Source organism: Garra rufa, chromosome 17, assembly GCF_049309525.1.
Source record: "Garra rufa chromosome 17, GarRuf1.0, whole genome shotgun sequence".
NCBI lineage: Eukaryota > Metazoa > Chordata > Actinopteri > Cypriniformes > Cyprinidae > Garra > Garra rufa.
Window position 1 is genome coordinate 5,265,803 of NC_133377.1, and position 19,258 is coordinate 5,285,060.

The 19,258-nt window shown below is 35.6% G+C and overlaps 1 protein-coding gene across 1 annotated transcript in view; it reads left to right on the top strand.

The window, feature by feature from the left end:
* The first annotated feature begins 1,790 nt into the window (after nucleotides 1–1,790).
* The window catches only part of ripor2 (RHO family interacting cell polarization regulator 2), a 74,518-nt gene continuing 57,050 nt past the window's right edge, over nucleotides 1,791–19,258 (top strand). The window contains exon 1 of the mRNA XM_073822414.1: nucleotides 1,791–1,869. Coding sequence (XP_073678515.1) covers nucleotides 1,791–1,869 — 79 coding nt within the window. The remainder of the gene's footprint in view (nucleotides 1,870–19,258) is intronic.

The window sequence follows — 19,258 nt, forward strand, 5'->3', positions numbered from 1 at the left end:
TAAGGTTTGTTGTGTTTGTATGTGTACCAAAAATAAAAATTTGTTTTGTATGCAGACATAATTTCTTTAACTTCTGGTTCAATTTTCTCTCTTTACACCAGGTTAATTGGTGTAGTAGGTGGTGTAGTACATTTCAGTTCTAGGAGTTGTTTTGCTAGGTGTTCATTAGTAACGGCTTCCACATTCAAAATAGATTGTTTTCATGATGTGTCATCAATCGGCCATATTGGTGGCACTAAACTTAAACAACGCCTCTGAACACAACAGAACTCGCAAATTTAGCTAATTGTTGCTGCTGAAAATGATCAATGATTGTCATCTTTTGGGCTGTACTAATCGGTCAGACCAGGAAAAACATTTCGAGTACTACAGACTGCCAAAAGTCAAATCAAGGAGAAGAGTGCAAAAAATGTCTGAAGAACAAAAGATGTTTGTGGTTGGCCAAACTAAACCAGGATTTCCAGGACAAGAATCTTGACAACATTCATGTTTGTTCTTATCATTTCCAGTAAGTCAGTTGAAATATTAGGCTAATATCTTAATTAATACTGCTCGTACATATCTTTACCACCTATTAACTTTAGTTTGTCACAATATTGAACCCTTTTCAGTTTAGACTAAGACCTTCTCTATATGATTTAGCAGCTTCCACACATTCTTCCATGGTTTAAACAGCAGAAATTAGTAGAACAAAGTCTTCAGTAGTGCATTAACCATGCAATCAATGCTGTTGTTTTGCATCTGAGTATCACCAATATGGCCGCGCATCCATGACGTAAGTGCAAACCCTCTATTGTCCGCCACGTGAGAAGCATATCTGCTTGTATGTCCATAGCACCAACTGTTCAGGATGAGTTATTTCACAGTTTAGTACTGTTACAATTCCAAACTCTACTACTAATAATAGCAATTCTTGCCTTAGCAAACACAACTGAATGTGAAAGGATGAAGCAATCGTATCAAAATGTTTCCTGGAAACGTGACGAGTGTGGGTGGATCTATTTTGGTTCCTCTATTTAGGACATGTTTTTAAAAGAGTCCTGAGGTGAATAATTGCTGTTATACGACTGCGAGTGTGTGAGCTGACCCCTCCGTTAATGAGATTGTCATTAGGTCGGTTCCACAGAGCTTTCATAGGAGGCACACCAAAATTAAAGAGAAAGACTTAAATCCGCCGCAGCCTAGTTACTATTTCAGAAAGACTTTAGATGTGAAGAACATGATAGGAACTTTCAAACAACCCTATAAAGCCTACTATAGCAGATTTGCGGGAAAACCTGTTGTTCACAATCTGCTTCATGCATTTTGCCATCTGACTGATAGTTGAAATCATTTTAGCAAGCCTTTTAGTAGAGTTATAAAATGTCCACCTTCAGGTTGTCTTGCTGAAATCTATAAAAAAGTAAACGTAAGAATAACATAGTAATATTTCAAGATGAATACCACACATTTGGCTCTCAAGATGCTTCAGGCCTGACCTCCACTCAACACATTTGGCATATTTACCACACGCACACTATCTCCTTCATTCTGACACTCACTCAGGAGATTATGAAATCATCCTGTTGATGAAACTTGGCCTGGATGGTGTGGGCTCCCACACACACTCACACTCGCCTTGTTGCAGTGAGTAGAAGCTCAGAGCGGTCCAGTGCCTCTCGCCTCTCTGCTCAGGCTCAAGCTGACAGAGGGCTTCACGTTCGCCTGGGGGGGAGACGGTCCGAGCGTTGATTTAATTTTACAGTATAGTTACCGCTCAGGCGCTTAAACGAAAGAGAGGATAAGACGGAATGGCCTTTCCTGACATCACGGAGGATGACCTAAATGAATTGATGCGTGAGGAGGCAGAAGACGTCTTTGCTGATGACGGTAGGGTCACACTGGGACGGGGTGGGAAGTTTAGGCCGTGGTTGAGAGCGAATCCGGTGGAGATGGGAGTCATATTTTAACATAACAGCTCCGATGTTGAGTGGGCGTTCTTGTATAACTCCTGGCTGTGTTGAAGTACAACAGGAGATCTGTTTGATAACTCGGATGAGCATGTAGCTGTAGAGCTGAAACATCGGAGCTGTTTGGCATTTTAGCAGGTAGTGCATGATCAGACATGTTTCTGTCAGTGATATCTGCTGTTTGATATGCCTAAGTGGAGAAACAGGATGCTTGTTGATGTTCTGGAGGGCAGAAATTCCCCTGTTTTATGAAATTTGCATACATTAACATACTGTGAGCATTTTGTGGATATTGAAAGCATTCTGAAGAGCATTTACTGTATGGTTATTTCTAAGTGAATCTTTGGAGCGGCACAAACAGAATGTAACAAGATATAATGACTTCTTCTTTTGTAAATGGAGTTTCAAGCAGATGAATGTAATGTGAATATCTTTCCTAGTGCATGAGCATTAGAAACGTTGCCAGGAAAGAGCACAACTGCTATGATTTGTGCTTATGTAAGGAGAAAAATGTAATACTGTGAAATATTATTACAATTTGAAATAACTGTTTTGATGTAAAAGCTGATTTTTAATCCTGATGAACTTTTAGAAATCATTCTAATATACTGGTTTGGCTTTTAAGAAACATTACTTACTTATCCTAATGTTGAAAACATTTGTGCCGTTTGATATTTCTGTGGAAATCAAAATTGAAGTTCAAAACAACAGTGTTTAATTGAAATAGAAATCTTTTGTAACAATGTAAATGTCTTTTCTGTCACTTTTGATCAATTGAATGCATCCTTGCTTAATAATAGTATTGATTTCTTTAAAACTTTTGAAATGTAGTGAGTATGGGCAAACTACATTTCCAATATCATTCCCATTTTGTTGCTTATTCGCTGTTTGAAGGGTTTAGATTGGCATCGAAGGGTTGTTAGCTCATTGAACATCCCATATAAACATCACTTCTTTGGTAAAGTTGTTCTTTTAAAGCCTGTTCCTATTCTGCCAGATGTCCAGCGATATGTTCTCTTAGACATGTTGTCATCTCTATCTACTGAAGAACTGAATGTTGAGATTTAACTGCTGTTTCTGCAGAAGCCCTGTTACCTGCTGTCTCTACAACAATGAACGCGTGTCTGAGTATGACAATATAGAGAGAGAAAGAATAGTATGAAGAGGTTTATTTCACTCAGTCCCTTACTGTAATTTATGACTGAGATCTTTTCCCTGAAGGGTTTAAACTGTAGAAACAGCATGACTGAATTTGGATTGGGTGGAAATGTGTTGCTATGTATCTATTTATAGACTGTGATTGTGTGAATGTGTTGGACATTACCCATCACTTTCACAAGCTTTTAGAGATCAGTGTTTATCAAATGCAGAAGCATGGGCTAAAAACAGAAAAATGGAATAGTTAGATATACTGCATATAGATATTTATACATAGATTTATGTTACTATGGCATCATTATGGTGCATTATTGCATTGCAAGAAGTAGTTTTCAGCTGAAGTACATTTTTGATATTTGAGATGTAGAAAAAAAGATGACCTTCACATGGGTGTTATCCACCCACGTTTAAGGGGACCTTGCTGACTTATGGCCAGATTTACTAATAGCTTGCGCCAGCGCAAACTGTCTTTTGCTGTTAAAAAGGTGTGTACACTGTTATTTTTGCGCCTGACTATATTAAATATGCATTTGTGGGAGGTCAAAATGGAAACTTTATCGGAGGAGATTATTAAAGTGAATTACGCAAAGTGATTTACTGACATTTGCGGCATTATTTAACGCCCCCAAAAAAACATGTCTTAAAGTAGGTGGTAATTTGCGCTGCTCTTGGTAGATTGTGCTAGTCATTATGGAAATGATCTTGCTTTTTTTTCAGATAATTGTAAGATTTTTTTAGTCTAGTGCTATAGCTACTGTTGCAAGGGAACTAGGTTAAAATCTAACCTAAAATATTTTTAATAAACCAGCTAAACTGACATAATATTAAATTATTACTGACAACAATTGAACTATTGGTGCTGATAGCCTAGTGGAGCGTGCACCGACATACAGCGTCATTGCGCTTTGGGCATCCCAAGTTTGAGTCCCGGCTCACGGATCTTTCCTGAAACCTTTCCCCTCGCTCTCTCCCACGTTCCTGACTAAAATAAAATAAATCTTGTCAAAAAATGACAATTGAACTGATTTTAACAGCAACTTATCTCTTTTTTGATTGTCTTAAAAAGCCAGATGTGCCTTTGATATTTTGATAATATCTCAAGCTCTATGATAATGTCGACATTAAAGAAATAGTTAACCTAAAAATGAAAATTTGCTTAAAATGTATTCTCAGGGCATCCAAGATGTGCAGTTTGTTTCCTCATTGTAACCATCATCATTATTGGCCATAATACTACTCCATAATCCATAATAACGTTTCCCGCAGTTATTTTTCGCAAGATGCAAAATACGTACCAATATGTACGTATCACTGCAGTTTCCAACAGACACTAGAGGTGGTAAAACAGCGAGCACTTATAATCGTTTTCGTACGCAGTTACAATTACAGCTTCATATGTTTCACTTTTCAGACGTAGCAAGCTTGCTCGGTAGCTCAGCCGGCACAGAATTGACACTCAGTTGACATTTTACATTGAATATGCCATGAAACGTACATGGCGCTACGTATTTCACATCTTGCGAAAAAGTTGCCACAGGTACATTTTTGTCATAAGATCAGGTTGGAAAATTTCATCCCATTTTGTCTTCTCACGACAAAATCAAGCAACTTATTTGCTTAGAACTGTCTGGACTGTTTTCACTTGTAAACTGTGTTTGATCTGTACATATTTTACTCCTGATTCAAACAAAACAACTTTTTCACTGGAGAAAGCACTATTATGGATAGAAGGCTCATATTTTAGGTGCCTTTCACATGCAGCTTTTAACTTTACAAGACATTCATTTATGGACTAGAGTTGTGTGGATTACTTGTGGATTATTGTGATGTTTTTATGAGTTGTTTGGACTCTCATTCTGACGGCACCCATTCACTACAGATGATCTATTGGCAAGCAAGTTATGTAATGCTGAATTTCTCCAAAATCTGTTCTAATGAATAAACAAACTTATATACATCTTGGGTGGCCTTAGGTGATGGCAAATTATCTGTGGATCATGTGACAAAATTTAGATGTGAATATTTTTGCCACAAGTTGCAATAATCATGCAACTTATATAACTTCTATTATTATACTATTATTCAAAATCCAAGGCTCAAAAATCTTCCAATATTTAACCTCAGTCAAATAAAACCAGCTCACGAGAGTCTCTCGTATCAGTTCCAGTTCACTACACTAAGGCCATCGGTCTTGCATGCAACCTAGCTTAAACTTTCACCAAAAACTTTTACAGTTCAGCTATTAATTTTTCTTTCTTCTATAACCTAATTCGGTCAAAAAGTGTTTGAGTAAGGGCAACTTTATGGAAGCCAAATACACACTTGTGTTCTTTTGCATGTGCTTCATGAGTTATTCAAAGAGGGTTTTCATGTGGCCGCCTGCAGCTCCTTAAGTAGAGAGTGAAGTCTGTTCTCTGGTCCTGAAGCAATAAAGCATGAGCACTGCTGAGAATAACCTCAGAATACCTGGGTCACGGTGACTACTGCACTCTTGGTAAATCACATTCGCTTACAATAGTCCCTAATATAAAACATGTCAGCCTAACCTAATGACTAATCAAAATGAGTGCATGCCACCAAGAGCAATTACAACTACTGGGCACATAATTAATATTATACCACCTAATTAATATAATGTGTCACCCACACTTTTTAGATTGTTCCTTCTCTCCTTTTTCCATCAATATGCAATTACAGTTGGTATTATGACTATATTGATTTTGGAGTATTACGTTTAATGTTCTAATTTAGTTTAATTGTTTCCAACGCATAAAAGAAATTAGTTGAGACTTTGGGAATGTTTATGTACTTTCATTTAAAGGTCTTCGCCAACTTTATGAGATGTATATGTAAGAACAGCATTTAAGCTAGACTTAATCATGTTTTCTGTCAATCAAATCAAGTCCATACAAAAATCAGTGTCAGATTTCAAGTAATTTGTACACCTCCTGATCTATGGCACTCTATGGAAACCGTATCCCCTCAGGGGCTTCGGCAAAGCTTGCTGTGGTGGCATTTGATTTCAGCCCTGAGCTGCTCCATGTATTGATTCATGAAGGACAGTGGTGCCTCTAGGAGAGATTTACGGGTGTAGTCTGGCTTTAACTGAGCCGTCGGTTGAGATGTTATCTGCGGAACTGGTGCTGCGATCTCTATACAATGTGCTCAGTCATCATCACTCTGCACTACATGTCCAAGGCTGCCAATGAATAACTATGATGTCAGTGTCTATGTCAGCAAAGCAGGATTTGTAGGAGCAATTGTAGCTCTAAACAGCAGTATGACAAGCATCAACTGATGGCTTATCGTTATCAGAGGCTGATTTAGTGGATGAGTGAGTGATGTAGCACAGATCATTTCACACAGCTTTTTGATTCACCACATAAGACACTTTTAACTGTAACAAGATGAAAGTAGTGACCACAAATTATGTAAGGACACCGAGCATTATTTTCGAAGAATTCAACAGACCGAAGTCAATTATTCCGCTTATACTACGGTTACCACACCTCAAGACATCGATCAGTTGATATATTTCGAGACATTTGCCCGTTTTTTGTCCTTAAACCGCTATTGTGAGTAGGATTGATTTCTCACGCAGCTCCAATGCTTTTGTTGCTAATTCCAAAACGTCATTTTAGACCTATTAACGACATTTGAGCCATTGATAGCAAACGAATACAGTTAATAATGAAGTTTAGACAGACCGACAGACAGGCAGACAGACAGAAAGAGAGAGGGAGAGAGAGATTAAGCTCGTAAATTACCTCTCTTAAGTCTGTGTGTCTCTCAAAAGTGATCGACAGCAGTGTCTCTACTAATATTGAAACTTTAAGTTCATTTTCTTCAAGACCACGCTGTTGTTACCTCACTTGTGAGAAATGTCATTTAGTTTTTAAGTTGTTAATCGTCAGAACAGCGCTAACAACATTAGCACGTATGCTAACTTTTGTGCAAACTGTATGTGTGTGCGTCTGTAAGACGTAATAAAACGTAATATTGTGGCAAAAACATGGAAATAATCTGTTGTTTGTATCCTGTTGTTTACTGTATTTATTTATTTGGCCAGTGTCCTTGCGGGTTTTGGTTATTTTGCTGTTTTGGGCTGTAAAGACCTTTGAAATAACGGAAATTGTGTGGTGAAGTGATATAGACATCCTAAGTGCTGACTGGAGCTACATTCGCTGTGCGTTTCCCTGAAAATAATGAACACCATTAGAACGTTCGTCAGCCAATCAGATTCAAGCATTCAATGGCCCTGTAGTATAAAAAACTGATAATATGACTGCATATAATATTATAAGACTGCTCTGTCTGAAATCCAACTGGATGAGTCTTGTTTAAAGTTGTATTGGGTTCTATATTATTTATAAATCACCTACAGTTAGACTAACTGACCACTGTAAAAAATGACAGTGAATTTAACGGTAAAAAACTGTAAAAATTCTACAGTAAAAACCTGTTAAATGGTTAACGGTATTATATTATATTATAACGGTACTATATACGGTGAAAACTGTATTGGACATTGCATGTAATTTTACGGTAGTATACCATTTTCGGAAGATTTACAGTAAGGCTGTGTTTACACTAGTGGGTTTTCGTTTTAAAATGCATAACTTTTGCTACAGTTACGCCTGTCGTTTACACTACTCCAGTGTTTTCGACCCTCGAAAACGGAGACTTAATTTTACAGGTAAATACCGTAATTTCATTAACTGATATAATGGTAATGTACCAACCTTTTGAAGTACTGAAATCTGTTTTGTACCTTTGTAATACACTGATAACCACCAAAAGCAGGTGGTGATGACAACATCACATGATGAACCAAATTTTAAACAATAACATATATAGGTGCACAGTGTCATTCACACAAACACTAAACACCTTCATGGTAACATACATAAAACTGAAATAATGCAAAAAAACATTAATTTAACAATATTAGATGTAACATACAACCCTAATGTACAAAACTGCCAAGAAAAACTAAGAAGAAAAAGTTATTTCAACAAAAAAACATCAAATAAAAAAATGAAACAGAGAATTCTGGGAATGTCAATTTACGGTTATTCACTGTAAATTTTACGCTCTTTTTCACTTCCAAAAATGGTATACTATTGTAAAATTACATGCAATTTCCCACACAGTTTTTCACTGTATATAGAAGGGGAACTTACCGTTAACCATTTCACAGGTTTTTACCGTAGCATTTTTACAGCTTTTTACTGTTAAATTCACGGTCATTTTTTAACTTATTGTAAAGTGTTATAATAATTTATTCTTTTTCTTAATTAGTATTTTTATCTTTTATCCCCAGTAAAAAATATCTTGAAATATACAAAACATACAAATAAAATTAATTTTAATCACGTAGATAAATATTTAACTATTTTAATAGAATACTAAATATTTAAGCAAAAGCATCACCGCTTTTGTTAGATTGTGCTTAAAAGAAAATATAGTAAGAAAAAGTACCATGTTGTTTATACAGTTACAAAGCTGCTTAAGATAACAAAGCTGATTAATATCTTATGTACTTTTACTTTTCAAGTAAGTGTATGTTTTTAAAGTTCACTATGAAATCAAAACTGAGTTGTTGTTTTGTTTTGTTTTTTGGATGAAATATTGCGCTGTTTATTATAAATGATTTATCCATGCACATCATTCATTTTTTAAATTCCCAATGCCTTTGTAATCTTTAATTAAAATGTTCCTCCAACATTTCTTCTCTTCTCTGATGTTCAAGAAGCTGTTTCACTCAGTTATACGTCACAACAGGGAAGAAAAGACAGTCACAACTTCTGTTTCAAGTCAACATCAAGAATGTATTTGACTGCAAGACAAAAATAATGGTTAAGAAAAATATTTTTTACAGTGTTCTTTTTAATTTAATTTTGGGGTTACTGATAGAATTATTGACAGAATAGAAAATAAGTAACAGGAAATTATTGGAAAGTGAAAAAAGTGAAATGCAGTGTTGGGGAAAGTTACTTTTAACAGTAATGGATTACTTCCTAAAAAAAAACGAATTGCTTAAAAGTTATATTTTTGGCAGATGTAAAAGCCCTTTCACACCAAAAGTGAAATGAGTAAATCTCAGGCTGAAGAAAATGTAAACTCAAAAAGCTCAATCACAAAAGAAATAAATAAATACATTTATCTAAAGTCTTTGCTTAGTGGTGTGCTTGAATTGGATCATTGAATGTCAGCAGCAAAGACACAGGTAAATAAAATGGAATTAAATACATAAAGGATTTTTGTGTAAGCATATTTAATTTTTGCAGGTATGCATCATATTCTGAGTTTGCTGTTTTTTTTTTTTTTGTTTTTTTTCTTCATCTTGATGAATACTGAATCTGTTTTTGGGCAAGTGAGATGAGTAAATGCAAGATGACATTTAGGCTACATATGGCAAGCGATTTTTTTGCTCAGATCCGAGTTTTTGTATAGCTGTTCACGTTGTTGTTTTAAATGTGGCCAATATCAGATTTCCAGTGGAAACATATAATGGTTCTAAGCTGACCTGCATACACAATATATATATATATATATATATATATATATATATATATATATATATATATATACAAGCAGGGTTGCCAGATTTTTAAATCTGCCCATTCGTTTCTTAAAACTAGCCCAAAACTAGCGTAATTGCATTCCAGAGGGTAAATATCGTGTTAGTGGGGTCACTTCAGCCCACAGAGTTAAAAACCACCCACTGTTAAGAGTAAAAAAGTAGCCTGATTCTGCGAGAAAATTGTTGACTTGGCAACACTTGCAAAGGGAAGTAAACACAGAGGACATAAAGTAAGTGATTATGTGTTTATTTATAGTGTGATCTGCTGCAGAAGCTAGCTAAATTGTGTGCAGGCAATATGAAAAATTAAGACAAGGGTGCATGTGACTGAAGAATTTTGAAACTTTCATTTCGCTTGTATATAGAGTTGTCACTGTAAAACATATAAGTTCTGAAACATTACTGTACTGACTACCTTTCGCAACTGTCTTGAAATCTTTAGGTGTGTAAAATCTTTGAAGTGACTCCCATGAGCATAGAATTGTGACGAATGTTGATCTAGAGTGATGTAAAAGTTGCATGAATTTTGATATGACATCTAAGGCCATATTTACAAAACATTTTATCTTAAAGAAGTAGTTTACTTTCAGAACAAAAATTTACAGATAATGTACTCATCTCCTTGTCATCCAAGATGTTCATGTCTTTCTTTCTTCAGTTGTAAAGAAATGGTGTTTTTGGATTAAAACATTGCAGGATTTCTCTCCATATAGTGGACTTCTATGGTGCCCCCGAGTTTGAACTTCCAAAATGCAGTTCAAATGCAACTTCAAATGGCTATAAATTATCTCAGCCGAGGAAGAAGGGTCTTATCCAGCGAAACGATCGGTTAATTTCCTAAAATATTTACAACTTATATTTTGAATCTCAAACTCTCATTTTGCCAAACTAGGCAAGACGAGCATTTGAGGTTACAAAGTATATAAATTGTAATATTTTTTATAAAATAACATCGTTTTGCTAGATAAGACCCTTCTTTCCTCGGCTGTGATCGTTTAGAGCCATTTGAAGCTACATTTTGGAAGTTCAAACTTGGGGGCACCATAGAAGTCCATTATATGGAGAGAAATCCTGAAATGCAGCATGCTTACTAACTATGCACACTGTGATTGGCTGATAAGGGAGGGGTTTCTTTCAGAGATTTATTCATAGAAATATTGTAGAGCACAATATTGTTATATTCAAATAAAGGTTTAAAAATAAAAATGTTACCACATTCAAAGAAAGATTTTAAAATGCATGCTAAGTGTCACTAAATAAACAAGTATATGTTCAGCTAATAGTCAGCTTCTTACATATGTGCTTGTCATAAACAATAAGGAAATATGCATATAAACAGCCTTTTAATTAACAAAGCACAATAATCATAATACATGCAAACTTAAAAGAAAACCAAACTGGAAGCAAGAAACAACTGTAAATTTTTTCCCAACATGTTAATAAAAACAAAAATATAATCAAAGGAAAATATAGATTTGGGATAACATCCAAAACCAAAAAAGATGCAAAATAAATGCAGCAGGTTTCTAAAATGTTTACATTCCGAGGCAGAATGTGAAAAAAATAAATAAATAAATAAAAACCATCACAGATTTTTTTTTATGATTTTACTGGTTATAATGAATATTGTATTGGTTTTAATGGTAACTGTAATGGTGCCTGTTGATCACTACTGGTAATTTTTAATGGTTTTAATGGTTAAAAGTTTGTTTAAAGGGGAACTCATCAGATGCCCATTTTCCACAAGTTCATATAATTGAATATTGAAAGGGTCTTAATGAAAAGTCTATAATACACTTTGGTTAAAATATCTCAATAGCAGTGTAAAAATACACCCTTTTGCATAAGGTTTATCCATCCATGTAGCGTGTGTTGCTCAGGCAAAGTGTGTCAGAAGGAAGCAGCCATGACCTGGTCATAGCGACTCAGGACACATGCCCTCGAGCGAAGAACAAACCGTGCAGCCTCAGGGTGAAAGCAAAGAACATGAAATTGCAGATTGCTGTTCTTTTTCTTTGAGCAACCATGGTAGGGTTTTTAAAGACAGCTCAATGAGAGATTCATGCATCATGTAGCGTGTGTTTTTTACGGTGTGTTTTTTCCTCACCACCACATGACGGAGGCCTCTATTGACCTACTTTAGACCAAACAAGCAAAGCTTTTCACAAATATGATTGTACGACAGTATTCTTGTGCTGCATGGTGGGTGAAAGCACACAATGTGGAGAGGTTGACAGATGAGCGCAAACACATCCTGATTTGTGCTTAACCTCCATTCAGTAGAAAAACCTTTCCTCAGCTGATTTTTTTTTATCTGTATGTCATTTACCACATCAGAACTGATCTCAATCTTACTGTGAACCTGTTATGCAGATAGCAGCTTACTGAACACCTGGGGGCCTGCTGTCCACAGACAGCTGTGTGGGTTTGGCACTGTGGGCTGCTACCTGCATTACAGCCTGTCATTAGGACCAAAGGCAGGAGATTAGCCACAGGGCACGGCAGCCTATAATCTGAAAACTCAGGTTTACTGAAGGCCTTCAAACATCATGAAATATACACAGTTTTATGGTGCTGCAGTTTCAAAGGGTTTAAAGGGAAATTTACGGCCTGGCAATTTACTTAGAAGTAGATTTATGCGTCTTACAAGAATATGTGAGTGGTTGCTACCTATGCATAACTTACACTAGGGTGCTTTCTACTACGTTTTTGACCCCATCGATATTTGAAGGCCTGACACACCTAGTTTCTATATATTAAATATCAGGATTTCATGAGAGGTTTCCATTCTTTAAAACAATAAATTTATTTTTTTTAAAGTTGTTTGTGGTTTAAAGGATTAGTTCACTGCTGAATGAAAGTTTTCTGTTAATTTACTTACCCAGTGTAATCCATGATGTCTTTTTTTTTTCTTTAGTCGACAAGAAATTAAGGTTTTTGATGAAAACATTCCAGGTTTTCTCCATATAGTGGACTACAATGGAGATAAATGGGTCGAAGGTCCAAATTGCAGTTTCAATGCACCTTCAAAGGGCTCTACATTGTTCCAGCCAAGGAATAAGGGTCTTATCTAGCGACACGATTGGTCATTTTCTGAAAAAAAATTACATTAAAATGTACAGTGCCTTGCAAAATTATTCATACCCCTTCATTTTTTTCCCCATTTTGTTATGTTGCTGCCTTATGTTAAACTACTTTAAATTACTTTTTTCCCACATTAATCTACACTCCCTACTCCATAATGGCAAAGCAAAAAATAGGTTTTTAACATTTGTGCAAATTTATTAAAAATAAAAAACTGAAAAGATCCCGTTGCATAAGTATTCATACCCTTTTTTGGGACACTGAATGAGTATGATTTAGAAAGTCACACACCTCTCAGAAAAGGTCTAACAGCTGAAAATGCATATCAGAGCAAAAACCAAGTCCTGAGGTCAAGATAACTGCCTGTAGAGCTCAGTGACAGACTTGCGTTAAGGCAATGATCTAGGGAAGAGTTCAGAAAAAAATCTGCTGCATTGAAGGTTCACAGAAGCATTATCCATAATGGAAGACAATTGGAACAACTAGGACTCTAGAAAATGTCTGCCAGCCCCCATCCAAGCTGACAGAGCTTGAGAGGTGAAAAGGTGAGGCAAAGAATGACAGATAATTGCCAAATGCAGATGTGCAAAGCTTGTCACATCATACCCAAAAAGACTGAGTTAAGGGTATGAATACTTATGCAATGTACTTATTTCAGTGTTTTATTTTTAATAAATTTGTAAAATTTGCAAATCTGTTTTTTGCTTTGTCATTATTATGGTGTATGGTGTGTAAATTGATGTGAGGAAAAACTAATTTAAAGCAGTTTAACATAATGCTGCAACAAAACAAAATGTGAAAAAAATGAAGGGGTATGAATACTTTTGCAAGGCACTGTATATACTTTTCACCACAGATGCTCATCTTTCACTAGCTCTGCGATGTGCATCCATGAATTCAAAGTTAGAAAGTTAGTTCTTTGTCTGTATACTTCGGTTTAAAAAGGTAACAAAAAACTCACAAAAATCACATTTTCTCCTCCAACTTCGAAATCGCCTGACATCGTTGTTTTACTGTAACTTTTTTGTAAAGAGTGTTTGACTTTCTTTGCATGTTCACTTTGTAAACACTGGGTGCTTCTGCCTATGTCACGCGTGATTTTCCAACATGACTACATTTTAAGTTGTGGATCAAGAGCTAGTACAAGATGAGCATTTGTGATTGAAAAGTTTCTAAATGTTAATAAAAAAAAAGACCCTTATTCCTCGGCTAGAAACATTTAAAACCCTTTGAAGCTGCAATGAAACTGCAATTTGAACCTTTAACCCATTGGCTCCTATATTGAAGTCCACTATGTGGAGAAAAATCTCTTTTAAAATTTCTTTTTAGCTGAAGAAAAAAGACTTGAACATCTTGGATGGCATAAGTGTGAGCAAATTATCGGGAAATTTTAATTCTGGAGTGAACTTATCCTTTAATGAATGATTTTATTTTGACAAAATTTTTAAAAATATAGATATTTTTAAACCTTACAATTTCAAAATGTATATTCATTATACAAATAGTGTTTTGTTTTGTTTTTTTCATTTACATGACTTTTCTATGTCTGGAAATCACTTTTTAAAATCAGGCTACCTAAAATTGTGATTTTTTTCCCAAGACTGGCTCTTCAAAAAAATGTTCTGGGGGAGATTTCAAACAAGAAATCTCTTGATTGTTAATAATTTTAGCTTTTTTTAATATTTAAAATATATAAAAAAAACTATTTACAAATATATTTTTCTGTTTTATTTTGTCATTTTAAGTCATACTGAGGCCACACTGGACATGAGGCATCCTTGTTGAGAGTCATTGTGTAAATTAATATATTCAAATGCATATACATACATTTGTAATTCAAATGTAATTCATGCATACAATGATTAAATACACCTCTTTTATGATGTTTTTGAATTAATTAAATTCATTTTGGTTTTTTTGAGGGGCCATAAAGTAAAACATAAAAGTAAAACAGTGTGTGTTACAAAAAAAAACCTTATTAAAATAATTACATTCCTCAAGACCTTATTTGTTAGGTTGACATAATATTTTATTTCTATATTTTAGAGGAAAAAACAGTGAACCAGTTTTGTTAAAGGGGTCATTGGATGCAAAACTCACTTTTACATGTTGTTTGAACATTAATGTGTGTTGGCAGTTTGTGTACTCAACCACCCTACAATGATAAAAATCCACCCAGTGGACTTTTGATCTTTAATAGTAATATCCCTTTTTTTAAATCATTCTCAGCTTCTTGTCGGTGTGACAACAAGCAGACAGAGGCCGCTCCCACGATATTTGAGTGACATGGGCGCCTTACCTTAGACCCGCCCTCACCGAGCTGAAACAGTCCGACTCTGATCGCCGTTGTGTCGACTCAGGTGCAGGGGAAGACAAGAATGTCTCAGATTGAGCGATTGAGGTGTTCTGTTGTTAGATGTAATAATGAACATAGCAGTCGTCATTTACTCCTGACATCTGAGCTGCTGAAGACGCAGAGGATTAACGTTACTTTCATTTTTGAAAGGAAAGCGCCGATCCCGAACTATATGCGTTATGTTCGTGCAAATCATTTGTGATGCAGCTTCACCCACAGCAGAAGTGAGTATTAGGTTTTTTTTGCATCTTTGCAAATGGCCTTTCTTAAAAATGTGCTAGTTAGCAAGTTAGCAGATAGGGGCGGGGCAAGCAGAGCTCATTAGCATTTAAAGGAACATGCAACAGAATAGCTGGCTCTAAAAAGGGCTGTAAAAAGAGTGTTTTTACACTACCATTGAGAAATTTTAACCAAAGTATGTTATAGACTTCTCATTAAGACCCTAAAGAATCATATCAACTTGTGGAAAATGGGCATCCGATGACTTCTTTAAAATATTATTACAATTAATATTGTAAAAAATTACCAAATCAAGTCACGTAGTGTAACATGGAAAAACATGCAAAAAATTAGTGCACTAAGGAAAGGACAGGAGAGGAAAGGACATGTGGCCAAGCATGGTTCCCCATACTTGAAAGTTGTGCACTGCATTTAACCACACACACACACACACACACACACACACACACACACACACACACACACACACACACACACACACACACACACACAGAGCAGTGAGTGAACAAACACACACACACACACACACACACACACACACACACACACACACACACACACACACAGAGCAGTGAGTGAACAAACACACACACACACACACACACACACACACACACACACACACACACACACAGAGCAGTGAGTGAACAAACACACACACACACACACACACACACACACACACACACACACACACACACACACACACACACACACATGTTGGGTTTACATGTTTTATGGGGATATTCCATAGGCGTAATGGTTTTTATACTGTACAAACCGTACTTTCTATCACCCTACACCTACCCTACACCTAAACCTAGCCCTCACAGGAGATTGTGCACACTTTTACTTCCTCAAAAAAACTCATTGTGCATGATTTATAAGCCTGTTTCCTCATGGGGACCTGAGAAATGTCCCCACAAGGTCAAAATCTACTGGTATTCCTATCCTTGTGGGGACATTTGGTCCCCACAACGTGATGAATACCAGGTACACACACACACACACACACACACACCTGGTTCATGGCTGCAGTGGGCAGTCATTTTTGCTGTAGCACCCAGGAAGCAGTTGAAGGTCAGTGCCTCAAGGGTTTCACCTCATTAATCGTAATGAGGGTAAAAAAAAGAGTAGGCTACTGTACATTTCCTGCCAGTACCAAGACTCAAACCTGTGACCTTTGGGTTATAAGTTCGACTTTCTAACCATTAGGCCACAACGGCCTAACATTATGTGGTTGCAAGTGAGATCTAAGAGGTTTCCATTTACATTTATAAAGCTAGTAATAGAATATTTCCGTTTTGTTAAAGTGATCATTCTATCAACAGCTTCACACATACTGATCCTAAGCTGCGATTGTTGGGCTGCTTTTCGTAACCTCTTGACCCCATTGGCATGTTGTAGCCTATTTCTGTTTGTCCTTCTCAATGGAAGTGATCGCAAATACCTGAGAGACATATTTGCTGAACAGAGCTGTACAAACTTGTGTGATTCCTGGTCAGTCTGTATTTACAATGCGGAGCATGACAGCATTAAATACCAAGACAGAATAAGTGCATGTCCAGCCTCTATAAACACAAGTAAAAATGTTATTTTTATTTGAGTGTAGTGCAAATTAATTCAGCTCATTAACCTTCTGTTTTCATTCATATTTAACCTGTTTAAGATCAGTTGCAAGTGAATGGAGAGAGCTTTTCCTTTTGTACCAGGCTCCTCTAAGCCTGAGAACTGTTTGTACAGGGCTCCAGTAAATATAGCTTCTTGTCGGGGGCTGCTGATGACAGCCATAATTACAGGATGAGGCGAGCAGCAGCTGAGAGAGAGGATGCATGTGGAGGTGTCTGTGCTACACTGTCCAAGCCTGTCTGGATGCACTCAGCCTCTCCGACTATTATATAACACTTCGCACCACACCCCACCACCCCACCAAGTGAGAGCAATGCACCACCAAGGTCAGGTTTAACCACAATGAGCTCAGTGGGAAGATTGGGACTTAAAGAAGGAGACATGATGTAAAGTGGCTTTCACAGTAACAGTACCTAAATCAGGTGCTCAAACTTTAATGTGGTCATGCTGATTCTGCTGTAAAGTGCAATGCCTGCAAGGCACATTTCTTCCACCTACAGCAAAGACTTCAGCTTGGAGCTTGTGTTTTGAGGATACAAAGATAAAAGAGAGAGATGTTTCATGCATAATTAATCTGTCTAATTGATCTCTTATCTGCCCACATTGTCTTAAAAATAATATACTAATACACTGACACACAGTAGTCCGTTCCAATTTAAATAGAACTTGCTTGTCTGTGTACAGAAAGTCAATCATTGAAATTTAATTTACTGATTGTGACATGAATGTTAAGATTTGTAAATGATGCATGAGGGTATTACGTAAGACTGGCAGTGACTACCTAAATTTCTGGTTGAACTCCATTTGTAAGATATAAAAGATGGAAATAATTAAGATTTAATGTTAAAATGCTCACCAAGGCTGCATTTATTTAATTAAAAATCCAGCAGAATTTATAATATTGTGGAATATTATTACAATTTTAAAAAGCTGGTTTTCATTTGAGTATATTTTAAAATGTAATTTATTTCTGGGACCGCGGCGCTGAATTTTAAAAGCCCAAAATGCTGTTACAGATAATTTCTTTGTTATGCACCACACCTGGAGTATAGTGTCTTTCTTTTTACTCCATGCGCTTTCATAATTTTATTTAACCATTTTTCAAGTTATCAAATTGTATTCCATGCTTTCCCTTTTTTAAAATTTAATTGGACTCACTTCTAAAATCCCTTTGCTTTATAAAGAGCAGCAACAAAATTACTTTCTTATACTGTGTCTTATACCAGTCAATAATGAAAGCATTAAAGAATTAAAGAATTCTTATCTGCTCACAAAGGCTGCATTTATTTGATCCAAAACACAGCAAAAACAGTAAAATTTTGAAATATTTTTACTATTTATAATAACTGCTTTCTGTTTGAATATATTTAAAAATGTGATTCATAACTGTGATCAAAGCTAACTTTTCAGAAATTATAAATTAATAGCAAGGATGCATTAAATTGATCAAAAGTGATGATAAAGACATTTATAATGTTACAAAGATTTCTATTTCAGATAAATGCTGCTCTTCTGAACTTTCTATTTATCAACAGAAACCTGAAAAACTCAGCTGTTAATCAGCTGTTTTCAACATAATAATAATAATAATAATAATATGTTTTTGAGCAGCAAATCAGAATATTAGAATGATTTCTGAAGGGTCATGCGACTGGAGTAATGGTGATACAAATTCATCTTTAAAAATTGCAGGAATAAATTACATTTTAGAATATTTTCAAACAGAAAACAGTTATTTTAAACAGTAAATATATTTCAAAAGTGTACTGTTTTGCTGTACTTTGGATCAAATAAAAGCAGGCTTGAGTAGAAGATGAAAAAACATTAAAAATCTTACTGTTTACAAACTTTTGATTGGTAGTGTACATTATGAAGAAATACTTAAAACCCCAGTAATTAGGTGCTATCCTTATGTGACTTTATTTTTATTATCTTATTTATTTATTGGTATTTTCCTTTAACTGTTTGTTGTAAAATATGTTGTTTATTATTTAAAAAATATTAGTTGTGCACCTATGCCTATAACAGTTATAACAGTAAAAAGTTATACAATAAAAGACTTCATTACAGGCATAATCATTCATCACAGTCCATTTAATGAACCCAATGTCAAATACTTTAAAGCTCAGCTTAACACTGACAGTATTTCAGCATTTACACTAGTCAGTGGTCAGGCATCCTGTACTATTTTCTATAGTGTGCAGGTTTCATGTAGCCTACAGGCGCACTGAGCTATTTTAAATATGCAAAAGTCCT